Source organism: Dipteris shenzhenensis, chromosome 21, assembly GCF_047967505.1.
Source record: "Dipteris shenzhenensis isolate YYH24624 ecotype China chromosome 21, Dip_SZ_1.0, whole genome shotgun sequence".
NCBI classification, from domain to species: domain Eukaryota; kingdom Viridiplantae; phylum Streptophyta; class Polypodiopsida; order Gleicheniales; family Dipteridaceae; genus Dipteris; species Dipteris shenzhenensis.
The window spans coordinates 54,680,167-54,699,581 of record NC_141616.1 but is presented as its reverse complement, the minus strand read 5'-3'; the positions used below and the strand labels follow the sequence as shown (position 1 = coordinate 54,699,581).

Genomic DNA, 19,415 nt, shown 5'->3' with positions numbered 1-19,415 from the left:
TGCACTAGTAACGCATTCGGGGATTCTTCTACCCCAAAGCATCCATTTTAAGGCATCAGTCAGAGATCCCCAATAATTCTTCACTATCTCTGGCAAGGTCTTGCACCAGGCTAATGCAATCCCATCTAAAAAGTCAGAAGGAAACTGCGCCCAAGAAGCCTCAGACCATCTGAACATACGGCTGGCATGCACGAATGAACTCAGGTAAGCCTCCACATCCTCACCCTTGTGCCCTTAGAAAATTGGTACCTCCACCATCTTTAGGCACTACGAGTCACACTTAAACCAAAATGGTCCACAATCTACTCACAAAATATTCCACAATGCAGTCTCCTCAAACCATCAAGTATCATTTCACCACTTGCACACTCGTCAAGAACTAAGTCAAACAACCTCACAGATTGCTGCAAACAGTCAAATTCAGCATCTTTGTCATGGCCCACCAACCATGCAATACCTGTCTCATATCAAATGTATGCATGTGACAACAAATCAACCCTCTATTCACATCTTTAGGCATTAACTCACATTCGACTAGACCAATGGTCAAACCTGCTCTTGAACGTGCCAGTCAAATAATTGACCTTGTAATGATTTCCCAAAGGGAGTAATACATTCCCAAAGCTCACACTCACATTAACTGCATATATGTCTGAGCGCTCAAGTAGCAATACAGATGCATGTAAGAACTCCTTAGAGTCAACCGCGGTAGCAATGAAAACTGCCAACATAGAAGAGCAAGCAGTCAATGTGTTGACCATGCAGGTTTTTTTTTTGGGTTAAACCCTACCACAGCAGGTCTGCTCTATTCAACACTGACCCCTCGCCTTCGCCACATGCATATTCAGATTAAAACTTAAAGAAAAAAATAGACACGCCTGCGTCGATCTACGCTCCTCAACAACACGCCCACTGCGAAGATCTGCCCGACTAGCAACTGCTTCACCACCTTCCTCATCATCAATTGCACAGCCACCTCCCACAAATTGTTTTGCTACCCATCACCACACCTAGTTCTTCTTTTCACTTGACTCCTCACTCCTTTCCAAAATATGACACTAAAGCTTCCATGGATACTGTTCATTCCCTCATGATCCACTCAACATCTCTCCCTCCGTGAGCTCGAACTCTCCATGCTCACTGCACCAGCAATGTGTCCGAAAATTTTAACACAGTACAATCAGTGTCACACGTATCATCATTCGTGGGCAACAGGGTGAAGAAGAGAGGCCCGTTCCAAAGCCTCTTGTATTTCTCACCATGCACAATCTCCCCAAAACTGCCATACACATACATCTTCTCTTCTTTTGTACATTGCTCTTATGTTCTTTTTTCCCATGACTTTTTCCTCACCTTGAATTCTCCTCTCCGTCACCCTTTCCATCCGGTTCTCTTTCCTTTCTTTTTCTGTATACACCACACCTTAATTTTTAAACCATCTAGTCACTCTAACCCCCAATGAAAACATGACTAATCCCAGTCCATATTTAATTACATTAATCCCAACTAATGCATCTGATTTTCCGGATTTTGATCACACCCCAAAACATAAAAGGCTCTCCCTCTTCTCTCGACTCCATAGCAAAGTGCACATGTGTGTGGCAGATTTCGATTCTGCTCCATCCTGTTATATTCTCACTTGAGAGCTGTGGAATTAGCTTCAGCTATAACCTGCAGTCTCAACACTGGTGCCTATCAATCTTCTTCAGTGCCTCACCAGCTTCAAGTCCCCCCCCCAGTGTTCACATTGGGCCCATAGGTGGCGCCCTCTTGATTTTGGTTGGTTCCCTCCAGCTGTCCCCTTTTCACTCCAAGGGTTGGATAGGTTCTCAGCCTGGCTCTACTTCGGCCCACATCATCTTTGGAATCGCCTTCAATAATAAGCAATAGCAGATTCTTCCCCTCCCACCACATTAGCTATAATCCAAGGTGTGGCCTATTTTTCTAGGGCTTCTGTTAAATCACCATACCCCTTGCTGTAGAATGTGTCAGCCAATTTAAAACACAGCGGCTTGTAAATCTGTGGCATCAAGAGTACTAATAAAACCCCTTTGAAAAGAAATTCCCATTTAACAGATGCCCCCTTAAAATATTGTGATGCTAATCACCCTAATAAAATCCCCTATTAAAGTTTTGGGATATCATAAATTTATGGAATGAACCGGGTGATAACATTTTTGGGAGACTCTACATGTACTCATTGCCACTCTATGGTGGAATCAGTTCAGCATTGCTTATGAGATTGCAGACATGCACGGATTATCTGGAAAGGGATTGCTAAGATCTTCAGCACCTTTGCCCACCACCCTTTCTTCATGACTTGGGGTTCAATTGCTTGGCTTTCCCTTTCAGGTCCTCAGGTATTTTACGAGAGGCATCACTCTTCATCGGCTTTCTCAATTCGGCGACACTTAGTTGCATCATGCCCTCTGGATGATGTTCCAACCTTACCGTCCAGAGCGGTACATGCTTCTGTGGATTCCTCTTGGGAGATTCTAGTGAGCATTTCAGCGTGGCATATCTGGAGAGCCACATGCACAGAGGCCTTGGACCATTCCAAGGTCCACCCCCCTCATACTTTGGCCAGTATTTGGACAGATACTATACATACATTGATGGTCACTTGGATGAGCATGCAAGGGTCTTCCTGAGTTGCTTCTACTAGGAGGGTTACTTTCCTTAGGGAATGGATCTCCCCTTTCTTCTCAGAGTCCTCTATAGGGTTGCGATGGAATTTTCAGCCTCAACCTTGGATTTTTTCTACCTCATTTTTAGGAGTTTTGTGGCCATTTTGACGCCTTATTTCATGCATTGCATGTTGTATTTCCGTTTTGAGCTAGCTCTCGTGGTTTTGTTCATAGTTAATAGAAGTCTTTTTCTTGGGGGGAAAAAAACATCTTTCATGCTCCAAGCAAACCACTACCAAAAGTGAATGGGCAAAACTTTACACTATTCCCCAAAGTTTGAATTGAGCAAAGGGCTAACATGTCATAGAGGAACTAGAAAACACTTTCTTCACTGCCACATGAAGGCACGCTAGGATTGAAAGTGAATCGCTTGTAGATATAAACACTAAGGCGTTCTTCTGTAAGGATGTAATTCTCTTCCATTTTTACAAAATGTCTATATCAAGAAACTATTTAGACAACTAATTTACTATTCTCTAGGAAAATAGTTGTTGAGGTTCACACTCTTCTACATATTACTAGATATAGATAACACCTAGTCTTATAAGGCAGTCCAATTTCTCCTATGAAATAGAGTTCAACATAGATAAGCTAGCAGAACCTTCACAAAGCAAAAAATATATGGCATTCACCCCACAAAACTTCATGTTGATTGGCAGCTCTAAATTGGATTGAAAATAGGTTGGCAAAGTTATATATCCTCTAGATTTAAATAAGCCCACGAACAATGTTCCAACGTTGTTAGCTTTCCTCAGCCCTATCAAAATGTACCTTTTAGATATTAAAATCTCAAATAAGGGTTCTAAGTTTCAAAGAAAGTTTTGGTTGGACACAATTCTGTAACCAAGAATGAAACTCTCAAAGCAGGGTCACAATTATGTAATTCATAGGTCAGAAGTGATTATCATATAACCGCACTTTGCATCACAATAACGTTTTAATGGTGCTCAACGTAATAAATACAGCCATGTAAACAAGAAGCATACTAGTTCATGAATGGGAACGTGCATTCCTGGAATTACTGGCTGTGAAAATGGCAATGCCCAAGGCTAGTTGCTATAGAGAGCTGACAAAGAAGAGAAGATCACCCCTACTGTCCAAACAAAAGATCCAATAGTGGTGTTTATATCACATGGATTTCTAATTCAGTTGAAGAGGGTAACACAGATATTGTGAAGGATGAAAAGATTGAGCAGAAATCTGGTGTAAATAAGAACCCATTCCACCAAGCCTTCATGACATCAAGTAAGAGAGTATAACTTAGCAAACCTCGATATTAATCTCTAAACTCTTCCAAGAATCTCATATGAAATGTTGTGAGCCGTGAGATGATATCAGGTAATTTGTCCTCTAGGGGCAGAATTGTAATTCGGAAGTGCCAGGTTCCAGGTACCTGCAAGAACGAATATGGCTGTCAAATGAGATAGTAACATTCAACCTTGGCAGAAGATTCTTCCATTATCCAAGCTAGATCCTCTGTCAATATTATATGTAATCTACAACCATCCCTCATGTGGAACTGTTGGTAAGGAAGAAATTAGAAGTGCTTCACACCTGGCCAAATCCTGAGCCTGGTACAACAACAATTCCTGTTGCATCTAGTAAACGCCGACAGTAAAATGTGTCTGGGACCATCTTTGCTGCAGCTGCAGCTTTTATTGCCCGTTTTGGCAAGTCCAAGTGAGGAAACAGATACATAGCTCCTTCTGCTCCATTACAGGTTACACCTTCCAGCTTGTTCAAGGCTTCTGCAAGCATCTGCCATTGAATAGACCATCACTCTGCTCTTGTAAGAGTAAATAATCTCATATTTGTCACAAGAATCATGAAAATTGAAATAACGGAGGGGAAAGATCTAATTAAACAAAATAAAGCTGATAACTATCACTACCCAAGAACAAGCACCTAACTTTATTACATGGAATTTCATGATGGCTTAATTGCCTTTACTGCCATTTCCATTTGAAAGGATGAGCTTCTAACTTATCCTAGATCATGCAGGGCTCTTGTACAAAACCAAAGATACTCTTGTACGATATTGAGATGATGTCTTGGGAATCTCCCTTTTGGAAAATAGAATAGTAGATTCACATATCATTACATGATTTCTTTCTTTGTCTTCAATCAAGCTTGTCTTCTAGAGTTACCACAAAACATCTATTCTAGTAAAAAAGCTAAAGACATGCAAGTACCTCTGAATGGGAGTTCGAACTAAAAACAAATATTGGCCCATATAAAAGAATGCATTATCCAACTATGAGGTTCACTCACAAATCCAAGTAACATGTTGCTCCTCTCTTGATAAATAATCCCGTCAATTCACCCAACTAATGCAAAATACCTTTGATCGTCTGCCTAAAGATGAAAGAATATCATCACGTTCACCAGCAAAAAGCTCATATGATTCATCTCCAACCTGCATTAAAATTGAGTGACTTTAGAAGTACAATTGACAACTTACTATAAGAATAAACCTCTCTCTCTCTCTCTCTCTCTCGCAACGGATTTGCAGATTATGCACGTTAGGGGAGATAGAGACAGGAAGCATTTCCTATGTATTTGCCTAATTTATTGTGAGATCCAATGATGGTGTTACTGTCTCTTTCAGGAGGGACACGAGTTTGGGCCGCTCTCCTAGCTGATTACTTCTAGGACCAGGTCTGCATTGACCTCTATCTGATGGAGATACGACGACGTCTCAAGTCTTACTTCATTTAGTCTACACGGATTCATTCTATTGGTGAAATTCTGGATGACACGGGATGTGTGATGCCTTCTCCTGTCGCACCTTGTCATTTTAATTTGGGATCTCATTATCATCCCTATTAGCGTCTACTCTCTCAGCTACTTCAAGATTTTCAGCCAATTCCACCTCTAGAGCTTCAGGACCGTCTCCAGGATTGGGCTCTAATTCCTGTCTCTCAAAGAGGTTGTTCCCTATCACTGGCCTCCATCACTGTTGCTGCTTTATACAGGGTACTTTTACCCCCTTCTGGGTTCTCAGCACATGCAAAATCAAATCTGGTCCTTGCATCACACTCCTGGGTGGTAGAGGAACAAATTAAGGATCATTTGGAATTCAAAACTTCCTCTTTGGCCACAGGTTTTCTTTTGGAGAGTAATTGGAGTATTTCCTACTGGACAGCTTTTGGCTCGCAGACAATATGGCCCTTTTCACTGTCACAGATGGCTCGCTCCGTGGGAATCTGTGAGCCACATCTTCTAGCATTGTCCTCACTCCAAAGATTTCTTATTCTTTTTGCAGCGGCTGTTAGTGGCCTGTTTTCCTGGTGCTAATTTTGGTAGGTGTTTCAAGATTTTCGGACGGCACCCTATCAGGCTAGGCTATGAGCTTTTCTCCTATTGGGTTCGCTTTTGGGCTCTCCAGACTATATGGAAGGATCGCAACCATAGAGTTTTTGGAGACCCTCTCTTTCATACTTTCTCTTTCTTTAGAGCATCATTAAGCCAATCTTTCTTTGATTGCTTGTGAGCCCATCAGATTGACAGTACTACATATCTATTGTATAATGACCTTTTCTAATCTTGTAATTGCTTCCCCCTCCTTTTAGGGGCTTGCAAATTGTAATATAACTCTAATTGATGTGTGTGTGTGTGTGTGCGTGTGTGTCTGTGTGCTTAAGTGCTTTACATACAATGTACAGAGCCTCTGCAATGTCTCAAAGTGGAGGATTTTCTGGAATTATGTACATAAAATGCAGCCAGATATTGTTTGTTTGCAAGAGCATAATCAACACTCTAAGGCTGGTCATCATGATTACTTTGGCGGTTATGATATATATTATGCTGGTACCACTACCTACTCAGGTGTATGTATAATGGTCAGACATGAGCTGGAGCCTCAGTTAGCCTCCAATGACAGCAGTGGCAGATGGATGGTCATACAATGTAATGTCAATGGTGATATTCTTGAGTTTGCATCAGTCTATGCCTCCCAGACCTCTGCCATGAGGGCTTCTTTATGGGATTCTTTAAGCATATATCCATGGAGATCTAATGCATTTATCTGTGGAGATTTTAATAATTCCCCTCTGCCGAGAGATAACACCACTTCAAGATCTCATATGCTATCATCGGAAAGGCAGAAATGGGATAGCATGCTTCTTTCTGTGCAGGCTGAAGATTTATGGCTGCTTCTCCAAGGGTCAGTGCCTGGATATACTTTTCATCATAATGCATTTACTACGTACTGGGCAAGGCTTGACAGATGGTATTTGTTTTACCCACAACAATATGCAGATTTTAGCCCTCATCTCCTCATAGATTTCTCATTGGGCTTGTCAGATCATGCCCCATTATGGATGAATCTGCAACTTGGTATGCCACTGGATGATTTGCCACCTCTTTCCAAAAGATTACTGCATGTTAATCAGGCTTATCTCCGACATCAATATTTCCAGCAAATGATCAGACTTGCAATTCATCCCTTGCCTTTGCATGCCCAGGAGGACATGGATTATGCTTGGGACAGTTTCGTCTCTCGTATACAGAATGTCATTAGGGAGTATGGAAACTGGCATATGACTAAATGGAGGAATGAGGTTAAATGGGCAAAAAGGACAGCAGAACAATTGACTGAATTTTCACATTTCAGGCCTCTCTCTGAATCAGAAAATGATTCCCTTTCACATGCTCGGATCAAACTGAATGATAATGATCAGAGGAAATTGCACAAATGACAGATTAGAGCAAGAATGAAGCCTCTCATGGATAAGGGCTGCTCATCAAAAGCCTTCTTCCAGGGCCTGCATGCTACTCGAAAGAAAAACTCATGTCTAAGGGTAAGGAAGCTAGATGGCTCTTGGACGCACTCTTTCTCTGATCTCCAAGATGAATGCCAAAATTATTTCCAGAAATTGTTCTCTGCTCCTGGTTCCCCATCAAATCAAGTGACTGATGCGAGGATTGAATTTCTTCAATATGTTTCTGAGATAGTGGAAATGGATGATGCACTTACATTGGAGAGACCTTTTACTGACACAGAACTTGATAATGCATTGTCCCACCTCAGCAAATACAAGTCCCCTGGTTGGGATGGCCTTACGGTGGAATTTTATATTTCTTTTTTGGATGAGTTGAAAGATGTCCTTTTGCAAATGATCAATGTTGCCTGGCAAGAAAATCACTTGCCGCCCCTTTGGAAGCATCGCATAATCAAACTTGTGTCCAAAAAACATCTGTGTGACCATATGTCAGATTGGAGGCCTATTACTTTGATGCCTGTAGTTTACAAACTCATTGCCAAAATGATTGTGTATAGGCTTCACGGGATATTGAATGCGGGCCTTCATCCTCATCAGTATGGGTTTGTGCCACGAAGACAAATCCATGACAATATCTCCAATGCATTGACTGCAATTGAATATGCTAAGTACTCGCATCAAGATGTGCTCATATTGCAGGTAGATATTGCTAAGGCATTTGACACTGTTCAATGGGATTTTATCTCTCAAATCATGACAAAGTTGGGCTTTGGTCCCAAGATAGCAAATGCAGTTTATTGGCTTTATTCTGGCTCTACTTCTCAGTACATTCTTGGGGGTCATCTATCTCGGTCATGGACATTGGGTAGATCAGTTAGACAGGGCTGCCCGCTTAGTGCTCTCTTCTATGCTATTGCGACCCATCCCCTCTTGATGTATCTTGATCATCTTACAAACACAGGACAGATGACTGGTCTTCAAATCCCTGGGGCTGCATCTTTTTTGGCACAAGCATATGCTGATGATTCCTTCTTTATGCCACAAAATTCTCCCCGGGAAGTTCACATGCTTATGACCACACTATCATTGTATGGATTAGCAGGGGGATTGCATGTCAATTTTGACAAATCTAAATTGCTTCCCCTGAAACAATGTGACTGGCATTCTATTCTCTGGCCAGGTCAGGTGGTGCATTCCAAAGATGTAGTCAGGCATTTGGGATATCCTATAGGATGGCATATCACCAGGAAGCAGCAGTTAAAATGGATCTTCCAAAGACTTCAACATAAACTGGAACATTGGAAAATTTCTACTTGGCGACTTCATGTCAGGCTCAGAATAGTACAATCCATTGTAATGTCCTATGTTCAGTTCTTTTTGCCTTTGCTACATTGGTCTCCTAGAGATATTTCAGCCTTTATGTCTCAAGCTATGGAGCTGTTATGGAGGACAAAAACTGTTGTAAAAGCATTGAGACTGATGAAGATGGAAATGGTGTGCTCTCCTAGGATGCATGGTGGACATAATGTTCTCAATATAAGATATCATGTACTTGCAAGGAAGGGGATGTGTCAATTTTATGAGCAAAAACCTATGAGCAGGTTTATCCGAGCATGTTTTTCAAGAGATTTAAAAAAATGTATTTCTTTAGGAAACAAGGATTTACACTTTTATTTTCACTAGAACTAGATCCCTTTATCATAAAAATATACATACTAGTCACTAATTCATTTTTACACAACATAATTTTCTTATTTAGAGACATCTCTTTGTACCCCTGTTAATACCTTAAAGAAGTGTTGAAAAATAATTCCTTTAAGAAACATCCCTTATAATCACTCTCAATGTAATAATACTATTCATATCTAATTACTTATTAACACATTTATATCATATGGCAATATCTTTCTAGTGTTTTTATAGCATAAATAACAAGATATTTATGGACATGTTTCTAAAGAAGTTTAAATTACTATAAATAAGTATTAACTTGGGCTTATATATCACTCTCATAAAATACATGTAATATTTAATACTATATATGCAAGATTTTCCAAAATATAACTTCGTAGATGTGCTCAAATGGGGTGTTCCGATCAATTTGAGTGGCTGAATGACTATATTTGGACATTGGATGTGAAAGTTATGTCACTTTTAAAAGTGCTGTCCAAGGTAGTTTCGCCAGCGAAACTACCTTGGGAGATGCTTCAAAGGGGTTTCGCTGGCAAAACTACCTGGATGACTTGCTTCAATGAGTTTTCTTTGAAGAAACCCTTTCATGAAGATAGGTTGAGAGAGGTTTTTCAATGTCACCCCCTATTAAGTAAAAGCTGTAAGAAGGATCATAAGGGATTTTCATAGAGAAGTCTACTCTACATCTGGGTTTCTTTAAAAGCCATCCCATTATGTTCTCACCATTCCTAAAGATTCACGTAAAGATTTTTGTATAAAATAGGCATTGCTATAATACTTTGCATATTTCTAAGTGAAACTATGTTTTCTTTCGGTCGATTTTTGCCATATTTATGCATAGTTGGAAGCTTTTTTATTCCTTCGCTCAGACGCTCGGAAGATTTCGCTCAGAAAATGCTCGTCCCCCAAGGAAGGCGACTATGCTCCATACTTTTTTCCGTCAACAACAGCCATGGACTTGTATGATAGCATCCATGTGTGTCAACATGAGGACATCTGCATATGGCCATTGGACTACTGATCATTGGGAGTTGTCATTGGGAGATTTGTAGGGAAGATACTTGGCTGTCCTTTCTCTACTGCTCTGATACTTGACTGGAAACAAGTACTTTCTAAGGTCAAATGGGCTCCCGATAACTGCTCGGGGATAAACTCAATGAGGAAAGAAAGTATTCATTGGAGTGCCATCTTTGACATTCCACTTGCTTTACAGGAACCTGTTCGGGCATATAATCTCATGAAATTGGGAATTAGATACATAAATGATGTGGTAGATGATCAGGGCTATGTCTTATCTTTTCCTCAAGCCACTGCTTCCTATGCATTGGGCATTAATGCATCATAGGTCGATATGGAAGAAAATTACTGATTTGTTACTTCCTCTTCTACCTGTTCCTCCTGTGGTAGGCACAAACAGGCTTATGGATTGGCAATTGCAACCCTCTGCTACATGCTCTCATCCTGTTCCTCTACCTGCCTTGACCTCCATCAAAGCCTACAGGCTTCTTCAGCCTGCTCCATGGATTCAGCAATATGCTATTACTCTGTGGCATATCAGGAAGCCCCTCTCATGGTGGCGGAAGAATCTCCGGATATTATGGAAGTGTAAAATGCCTTTGAAACAAAGACTTTTTCTTTGGAGATGCATGACCGGCACATTGTCAGTGGGAATCACACTTGCCAAACGTCACATTGCACCATCCACATGTTTACGATGTCAGGATCCTTCAGAGACTGTCCCTCATTTGCTTTGGCACTGCCCGTGTTCTAGGTTCCTCCTTGGGAGAATTTCAGATCATCTTCGGCTCCGTTTCCCGAGTCACAGATTTGGGAAACATTTTTGGTTATTTGGCAGATTTATGAGGTCTTTGTCTTACTATTCACTATTTCTCTCATGGGTGAGATATTGGGCTCTTTGGACAATCTGGAGTGAGCATAATTTGGCATACTTGGGTCGCCAGATTCACAAGTCATATGAATCTTTCCGAGCCTCATTGCGGCAATCCTTATATGATGCCTGCCATGAGGGTGATATACATGCTTCTTGCATAGAGCTTTTCTTTTTATGTTTCTGATCTTTGGGATACTCTCCATTTTGGGGACTTCCCATCTTGTAAGTTTATGAGAATATAAATACACTGCACTGGATTTTATTAAAAAAAAAGTGTGTGTGTGTGTGTAAGTATGTGGGTGGGTGTGTGTGTGTGTGTGTGTGTGGCATACCGTTGCATTCATATGATTGGCATACCGTTGCATTCATATGATTGGCATACTCTTCTATGGCCTGAGCACATTATGCAGCCCTGTGATGTGGTCCGCCATCTTGGTTGCCCTATTGGCTGGCACATCACAAGGAAACAACAGTTAAAATGGATTTTTGATAAGCTTCATGCCAAACTCCATTATTGGAAGCTCTCCACTTGGCCACTCCATGTTAGGCTCCGGATTGTCCAGTCGATTATTATGGCTTATGTTCAGTATTATTTGCCTTTGATGCACTGGACTTCTCAAGACATTTCTGCCTTTATGTCTCATGCTATGGAACTGTTATGGAAAACAAAGTCTTCTGCTAAAGCTCTAAGACTTATGAGGATGACAAAAGTCTGTTCCCCAAGGATGCACGGTGGATTGAATGTGCTGAATATTGCGCACCATGTCTTGGCCAGGAAAATTCCTCTTCTACTCACCTTTTTTCGTCAGAAGCAGCCATGGACTCATATGCTTGCAACCATGTGCACGTCCTTACGTACTACTGCACATGGTGCCTGGATCACTGATTTTTGGGAGGTCATTTTGGGCAGATTTGTAGGCTCTATCCCGGGTTGCCCCTTTGCTACTTCACTTATTAGCGATTGGCAACAGGTCCTTTCGCATGCTCATTGGGCCCCTTCCGTTTTATCTCATGCCAATTCCCTTCGGCAAGAAAGTATTTATTGGAGTGCTGTTTTTGATCCTCCATTGGCCCTCCAAGAGCCGATTCGGGCATATAATCTCAGCAAATTGGGGATCAGGTGTATAAATGACGTTGTTGATGCTACTGGTCACATGCTTTCCTTCCCTCAAGCCATGGCTTCTTATCCACTAGCCATGCATCACAGGTTTATTTGGGGAAAAATTGCTGAATTACTGCAGCCTTTTCTTCCCATCCCTCCTTTATCTAACAGGGACCGATTACATGATTGGCAGTTACACCCGGTGGGCTCAAATTCTCGTCCTGTTCCTCTTCCTAACCTAACGGTCAGCACGACATACTCTTTCCTCCAGCCGTCACCATGGATTCACTTACATGCTAATTCTCTTTGGCATATGGCAAAATCACTTGCTTGGTGGCGAAAGACTCTCCGCAATTTATGGAGAAGCAAATTGCCTCTCAAGCAAAAGCTTTTCCTATGGCGTTGTCTTACAGGAACCTTATCTGTGGGGGTCACTCTGGCTCAACGAAGGATTGCATCTGCTTCCTGTCTTCGATGCATGGCCCCTTCTGAAACGGTGTCTCATTTGTTTTGGATGTGTTCCAGCACTAAGACCTTCTTATGCAAAATTTCCATGTCGCTTCGCCTTCGTTTCCCTAACTCACCTTTTGGGAAACATTTTTGGCTTTTTGGCAGACTTCCTGCAACCCTGGTCCATTACTCTTTATTTTTGAACTGGGTCAGATATTGGGCTTTTTGGACCATCTGGCAGGATCACAACATGCGATATTTTGGGAATCTGTTCTTGCAATCTTATGAATATTTCAGACTCTCCCTACGGCAATCTATCTATGATGCTTGCCATCAAGGAGATCTTCCTCAGTCATGCCTGGAAATAGTTTTTCTTTGCTTTTGATTTCCTGTTGAGGCTCTCTGCTTTTTTGAGACCCTCATGTAAATTTTGCTGATAATATGATCATGGATTTACCAAAAAAAAAAAAAAAAAAAAAGTGTGTGTGTGTGTGTGTGTTCAACTCAACAAAATTTGGAAAGCTAAATTGCAATTGAAACAGAGGCTTTTCTTTTGGAGATGTATGATGGGAGCTTTTTCCATTGGGGTGAAATTGGCAGCACGTCGCATTGCTTCCCCTTCCTGCCCCCGTTGCTCTTATCATCGAGAGACAGTTCCCCATTTGTTATGGTCTTGCCCGCACTCTCAGATATTGATCACTCATGTCTCTCATTTGCTGCGACTTCGGTTTCCCTCTATCAGATTCGGGAAACTCTTCTGGATGTTTGGATGCTTCTCATCTCAGATGTCTCCATTCCTCCTTTTCTTTCACTGGGCTCGTTTTTGGGTTCTATGGACTATTTGGACATAGAGATTGCATTCTAGGATGGGACAACAGTTTCCTCAGGCATATGCTTTCTTCAGAATGTCCCTCAAGCAATCTTTATATGACAGTTATGCTGCGAGGGACTTGGATGCTACTAGCCTTGAAGTGTTTTCTGACTGTTTTTGAGTTCTTCCATTAGGCTCTCTTTTGGAGTCTAATGTCATGTACATTGATTTCATGTTAATAATATAGTTACTGGTTTCACCAAAAAAAAAAAAGTGTGTGTGTGTGTGTAAGTCAGTGTTGGAGCTCTACTGTTTGGCCTCGCCAGGGATCCCGCGCAGCCCCGTTCGTACATCTGTACGGTCGCCGTACGACGGCCGTACGTCAGTACGATTCCCCGCGTCAGCTCTGGTTCTCCTCTGCACAGCTCTGTACATAGCCCCGTACCTTTTGCGTTGTTGTACTTTTTCCTGAAGGTCTTTCCGTATGTCCGTACAGCTGTCCGTCTTTTCGTACAAACCAGTCTTCCCGTGCCCCGTCTGTATTTTCGTGCAATCATAGCCTCTGAATGCCCAATGGTTCTGCATCAGCCCCCTCCCAATGCCTTGCCGCCCCAGACACGGGAAAAGAATGAGAATTTGCAAGCTAAGACAACAAATAGAAATGGAGCAAAGAGTGCCAAACCAATTAATCAAGTGCAATCACTTGCTGGAAAAGGAAAAGATAAAGAAAAAGAGAAGATAAAGGAATCTCCGGGAACTGATCGGGATGGTTTTCAACAACCTAAGAAGGTTATTGTATTGCAGCAATGCCCCTTTCAATCTCGTCAATGGGATGCTTCTTCTCCCTCACCAGGACAGGCTTCTACTTCAGCTCCTGTCCTTCAAAATTGGGTGGGGGTCTTAAAGAAGGGCATCCCTATATGTGATTCTGAAAAAGGGGAGAATGCTATTTCTTTCATGGATCATGAGGGACTACAGCCCATGCAGGCAGAGGCTTTGCCTCTCTGACATCTTGTTCTATACTTATACTTTACTGTAAATACCTCTTTCATGCATCAAACACTGAAGTGCTTTACATACAATGTACAGAGCCTCTGCAATGTCTCAAAGTGGAGGCTTTTCTGGAATTATGTACATAAAATATTGTTTGCTTGCAAGAGCATAATCAACACTCTAAGGTTGGTCATCATGATTATTTTGGCGGCTATGACATATACTATGATGGTACCACTACCTACTCAGGTGTATGCATAATGGTTAGGCATGAGTTGGAGCCTCAGTTAGCCTTCAATGACAGCAGTGGCAAATGGATGGTCATACAATGTAATGTCGATGGTGATATTCTTGAGTTTGCATCAGTCTATGCCTCCCAGACCTCTGCCATGAGGGCTTCTTTATGGGATTCTTTAAGCAAATATCCATGGAGATCTAATGCATTCATCTGTGGAGATTTTAATAATTCCCCTCTCCCAAGAGATAACACCACTTCAAGATCTCATATGCTATCATTGGAAAGGCAGAAATGGGATAGCATGCTTCTTTCTGTGCAAGCTGAAGATTTATGGCTGCTCCTCCAAGGGTCAGTGCCTGGATATACTTTTCATCACAATGCACTTACTACATACTGGGCAAGGCTTGACAGATGGTATTTGTTTTACCCACAACAATATGCAGATTTTAGCCCTCATCTCCTCATAGACTTCTCATTGGGCTTGTCAGATCATGCCCCATTATGGATGAATCTGCACCTTGGTATGCCATTGGATGATTTGCCACCCCTTTCCAGTAGATTGTTGCATGTCAATCAGGCTTATTTCCAACATCAATATTTTCAGCAAATGATCAGATTTGCAATTCATCCCTTGCCTTTGCATGCCCAGGAGGACATAGATTATGCTTGGGACAGCTTTGTCTCTCGTATACAGAATGTCATTAGGGAGTATGGAAACTGGCATATGACTAAATGGAGGAATGAGGTTAAATGGGCAAAAAGGACAGTACAACAATTGACTGAATTTTCACATTTAAGGCCTCTCTCTGAATCAGAAAATGATTCCCTTTCACATGCCCGGATTAAATTGACTGCTAATGATAAGAGGAAATTGCACAAATGGCAGATTAGAGCAAGAATGAAGCCCCTCATGGATAAGGGCTGCTCATCAAAAGCCTTTTTCCAGGGCCTGCATGCTACCACTCGAAATAAAAACTCATGTCTAAGGGTAAGGAAGCTAGATGGCTCTTGGACGCACTCTTTCTCTGATCTCCAAGATGAATGCCAAAATTATTTCCGGAAACTGTTCTCTGCTCCTGGTTCCCCATCAAATCAAATGATTGATGCGAGGACTGAATTCCTCCAATATGTATCTGAAATAGTGGAAATGGATGATGCTCTTACCCTGGAGAGACCTTTTACTGATACAGAATTGTTCCACCTAAGCAAATACAAGTCCCTTGGCTGGGATGGCCTTACGGTGGAATTTTATATTTCTTTTTGGGATGATTTGAAAGATGTCGTCTTGCAAATGATCAATGTTGCCTGGCAAGAAAATCAGTCACTGCACTCTTGGAAGCATGGCATAGTCAAACTTGTGCCCAAAAAACATCTGTGTGACCATATGTCAGATTGGAGGCCTATTACTTTGATGCCTGTAGTTTATAAACTCATTGCCAAAATGATTGTGTATAGGCTTCACGGGATACTGAATGCGGGCCTTCATCCTCATCAGTATGGGTTTGTGCCACGAAGACAAATCCATGACAATATCTCCAATGCATTGATTGCAATTGAATATGCTAAGTACTCGCATCAAGATGTGCTCATATTGCAGGTAGATATTGCTAAGGCATTTGACACTGTTCAATGGGATTTTATCTCTCAAATCATGACAAAATTGGGCTTTGGTCCGAAGATAGCAAATGCAGTTTACTAGCTTCAATCTGGCTCTACTTCTCAGTGCATTCTTGGGGGTCATCTATCTCGGTGATGGACGTTGGGTAGATCAGTTAGACAGGGCTGCCCTCTTAGTGCTCTCTTCTATGCCATTGTGACCCATCCCCTCTTAATGTATCTTGATCATCTTACGAACACAGGACAGATGACTGGTCTTCAAATCCCTGGGGCTGCATCTTTTTTGGCACAAGCATATGCTGATGATTCCTTCTTTATGCCACAGAATTCTCCCCGTGAAGTTCACATGCTTATGACCACTCTATCATTGTATGGATTGGCAGCGGGATTGCATGTCAATTTTGACAAATCTAAATTGCTTCCCCTGAAACAATGTGATTGGCATTCTATTCTCTGGCCAGGTCAGGTGGTGCATTCCAAATATGTAGTCAGGCATTTGGGATATCCTACAGGATGGCATATCACTAGGAAGCAGCAGTTATCTTCCAAAGACTTCAACATAAACTGGAATACTGGAAATTTTCTACTTGGCCACTTCATGTCAGGCTCAGAATAGTACAGTCCATTGTAATGTCTTATGTCCAGTTCTTTTTGCCTTTGCTGCATTGGTCCTCTAGAGATATTTCAGCCTTTATGTCTCAAGCTATGGAGATGTTATGGAGGACAAAAACTGCTGTGAAAGCATTGAGACTGATGAAGATGGAAATGGTGTGCTCTCCTAGGATGCATGGTGGACTTAATATCCTCAACATAAGATATCATGTACTTGCAAGGAAGGCGACTATGCTCCATACTTTTTTCCGCCAACAACAGCCATGGACTTGTATGATAGCATCTATGTGTGTCAACATGAGGACTTCTGCTTATGGTCATTGGACTACTGATCATTGGGAGGTTGTCATTGGGAGATTTGTAGGGAAGATACCTGGATGTCCTTTCTCTACTGCTCTGATACTTGACTGGAAACAAGTCCTTTCCCAGGTCAAATGGGCTCCTGATAATTGCTCGGGGGCTAACTCAATGAGGAAAGAAAGTATTCATTGGAGTGCCATCTTTGACATTCCACTTGCTTTACAGGAACCTGTTCGGACATACAATCTCATGAAATTGGGAATTAGATACATACATGATGTGGTAGATGATCAGGGCTATGTTTTATCTTTTCCTCAGGCCACTACTTCCTATGCATTGGGAATGCACCATAGATCGATATGGAAGAAAATTGCTGATCTCCTACATCCTCTTTTACCTGTTCCCCCTGTGGCTGACACAGACAGGCTTATGGATTGGCAATTGCAACCCTCTGCTACATGCTCTCATCCTGTTCCTCTACCTGCCTTGACCTCCATCAAAGCCTACAGGCTTCTTCAGCCTGCTCCATGGATTCAGCAATATGCTAATACTCTGTGGCATATCAGGAAGCCTCTCTCATGGTGGCGGAAGAATCTCCGGATATTGTGGAAGTGTAAAATGCCTTTGAAACAAAGACTTTTTCTTTGGAGATGCATGTCAGGCACATTCTCAGTGGGAGTCATACTTGCCAAACGCCGCATTGCCCCATCCACATGTTTACGATGTCAGGCTCCTTCAGAGACTGTCCCTCATTTGCTTTGGCACTGCCAGTGTTCTAGGAACCTCCTCGGGAGAATTTGAGATCATCTTTGGCTCCGTTTCCGGAGTCACAGATTTGGGAAACATTTTTGGTTATTTGGCAGATTTATGAGGTCTTTGTCTCAATACTCACTATTTCTCTCTTGGGTGAGATATTGGGCTCTTTGGACAATCTAGAGTGAGCATAATTTGGCATACTTGGGTCGGCAGATTCACAAGTCATATGAATCTTTCCGAGCCTCATTGCGGCAATCCTTATATGATGCCTGCCATGAGGGTGATATAGATGCTTCTTGCATAGAGCTTTTCTTTTTATGTTTCTGATCTTCGGGATACTCTCCATTTTGGAGACTTCCCATCTTGTAAATTTATGAGCATATAAATAAAGCACTGGATATTACTATAAAAAAAAGTGTGTGTGTGTGTGTGTCAGAGGTGTGTGATAGCATCCATGTGTGTCAACATGAGGACTTCTGCTTATGGTCATTGGACTACAGATCATTGGGAAGTTGTCATTGGGAGATTTGTAGGGAAGATACCTGGCTGTCCTTTCTCTACTGCTCTGATACTTGACTGGAAACAAGTACTTTCTAAGGTCAAATGGGCTCCTGACAATTGCTCGGGGACAAACTCAATGAGGAAAGAAAGTATTCATTGGAGTGCCATCTTTGACATTCCACTAGCTTTACAGGAACCTATTCGGGCATACAATCTCATGAAATTGGGAATTAGATATATACATGATGTAGTAGATAATCAGGGCTATGTCTTATCTTTTCCTCAGGCCACTGCTTCCTATGCATTGGGAATGCACCATAGGTCGATATGGAAGAAAATTGCTGATTTGTTACTTCCATTTCTATCTGTTCCCCCTGTGGCTGACACAGACAAGCTTATGGATTGGCAATTGCAACCCTCTGCTTCATGCTCTCATCCTGTTCCTCTACCTGCCTTGACCTCCATCAAAGCCTACAGGCTTCTTCAGCCTGCTCCATGGATTCAGCAATATCCTAATACTCTGTGGCATATCAGGAAGCCCCTCTCATGGTGGCGGAAGAATCTCCAGATATTATGGAAGTGTAAAATGCCTTTGAAGCGCTGAGCTGCTGCTCCTCCCCGTTCGGTTGCTGCACCCTCTCCCTCAGCCCGTCCCTCCCTCTCTCCCTTGCCCTCAGCCCCTCCCCCTCCCTCAGCCCCTCCCTCCCTTCTCCTCCTCCTCCTTCAGCCCGCCCCCTTCCCTTCAGCCCACTCCCTCTCCTCCCCCTCTCAGCCTGCGCCTCCGCCCCCTCCCTGCCTCTCAGCCGGCCCCTTCCTCTCCCTCTCCTCTCCCTCTCAGCCTGCGCCGCCCCCTCCCTGCCTCTCCGCCTCTCCCTCTCCTCTTCCTCTCAGCCTGTGCCGCCCCCTCCCTTCCTCTCAGCCCGCCCCTCCCTGCCCCTCCCTCTCCTTCCTCTCCCTCTCCTCTCCCTCTCAGCCTGCTGCCGCCCCCTTCCTCCCCCTCCTCTCCCTCCTCTCCCTCTCCTCTCAGCCCGCCCCGTCCCT

At 42.5% G+C, this 19,415-nt stretch overlaps 2 protein-coding genes across 2 annotated transcripts in view; one reads left to right on the top strand and one right to left on the bottom strand.

Moving 5' to 3' along the window:
• Positions 1-3,544: 3,544 nt before the first annotated feature.
• Positions 3,545-19,415, bottom strand: part of LOC147889082 (alanine aminotransferase 2-like) — a 261,417-nt gene continuing 245,546 nt past the window's right edge. The window contains exons 13-15 of the mRNA XM_087392259.1: positions 5,029-5,103; positions 4,242-4,445; positions 3,545-4,080 (exon numbers count right to left, since the gene is read on the bottom strand). Of these exons, the coding sequence (XP_087248385.1) occupies positions 3,964-4,080; positions 4,242-4,445; positions 5,029-5,103 (396 nt within the window). The 3' untranslated portion in view covers positions 3,545-3,963. The remainder of the gene's footprint in view (positions 4,081-4,241; positions 4,446-5,028; positions 5,104-19,415) is intronic.
• Positions 17,049-17,918, top strand: LOC147889083 (uncharacterized). The gene has a single exon (XM_087392210.1). It carries the CDS (start codon positions 17,049-17,051, stop codon positions 17,916-17,918), a length of 870 nt encoding a protein of 289 aa, XP_087248336.1.

Bases quoted from the DNA above. Each gene is read 5' to 3' on its own strand.
- LOC147889083 (XM_087392210.1), top strand. From the start codon at position 17,049: ATGCTCCATACTTTTTTCCGCCAACAACAGCCATGGACTTGTATGATA.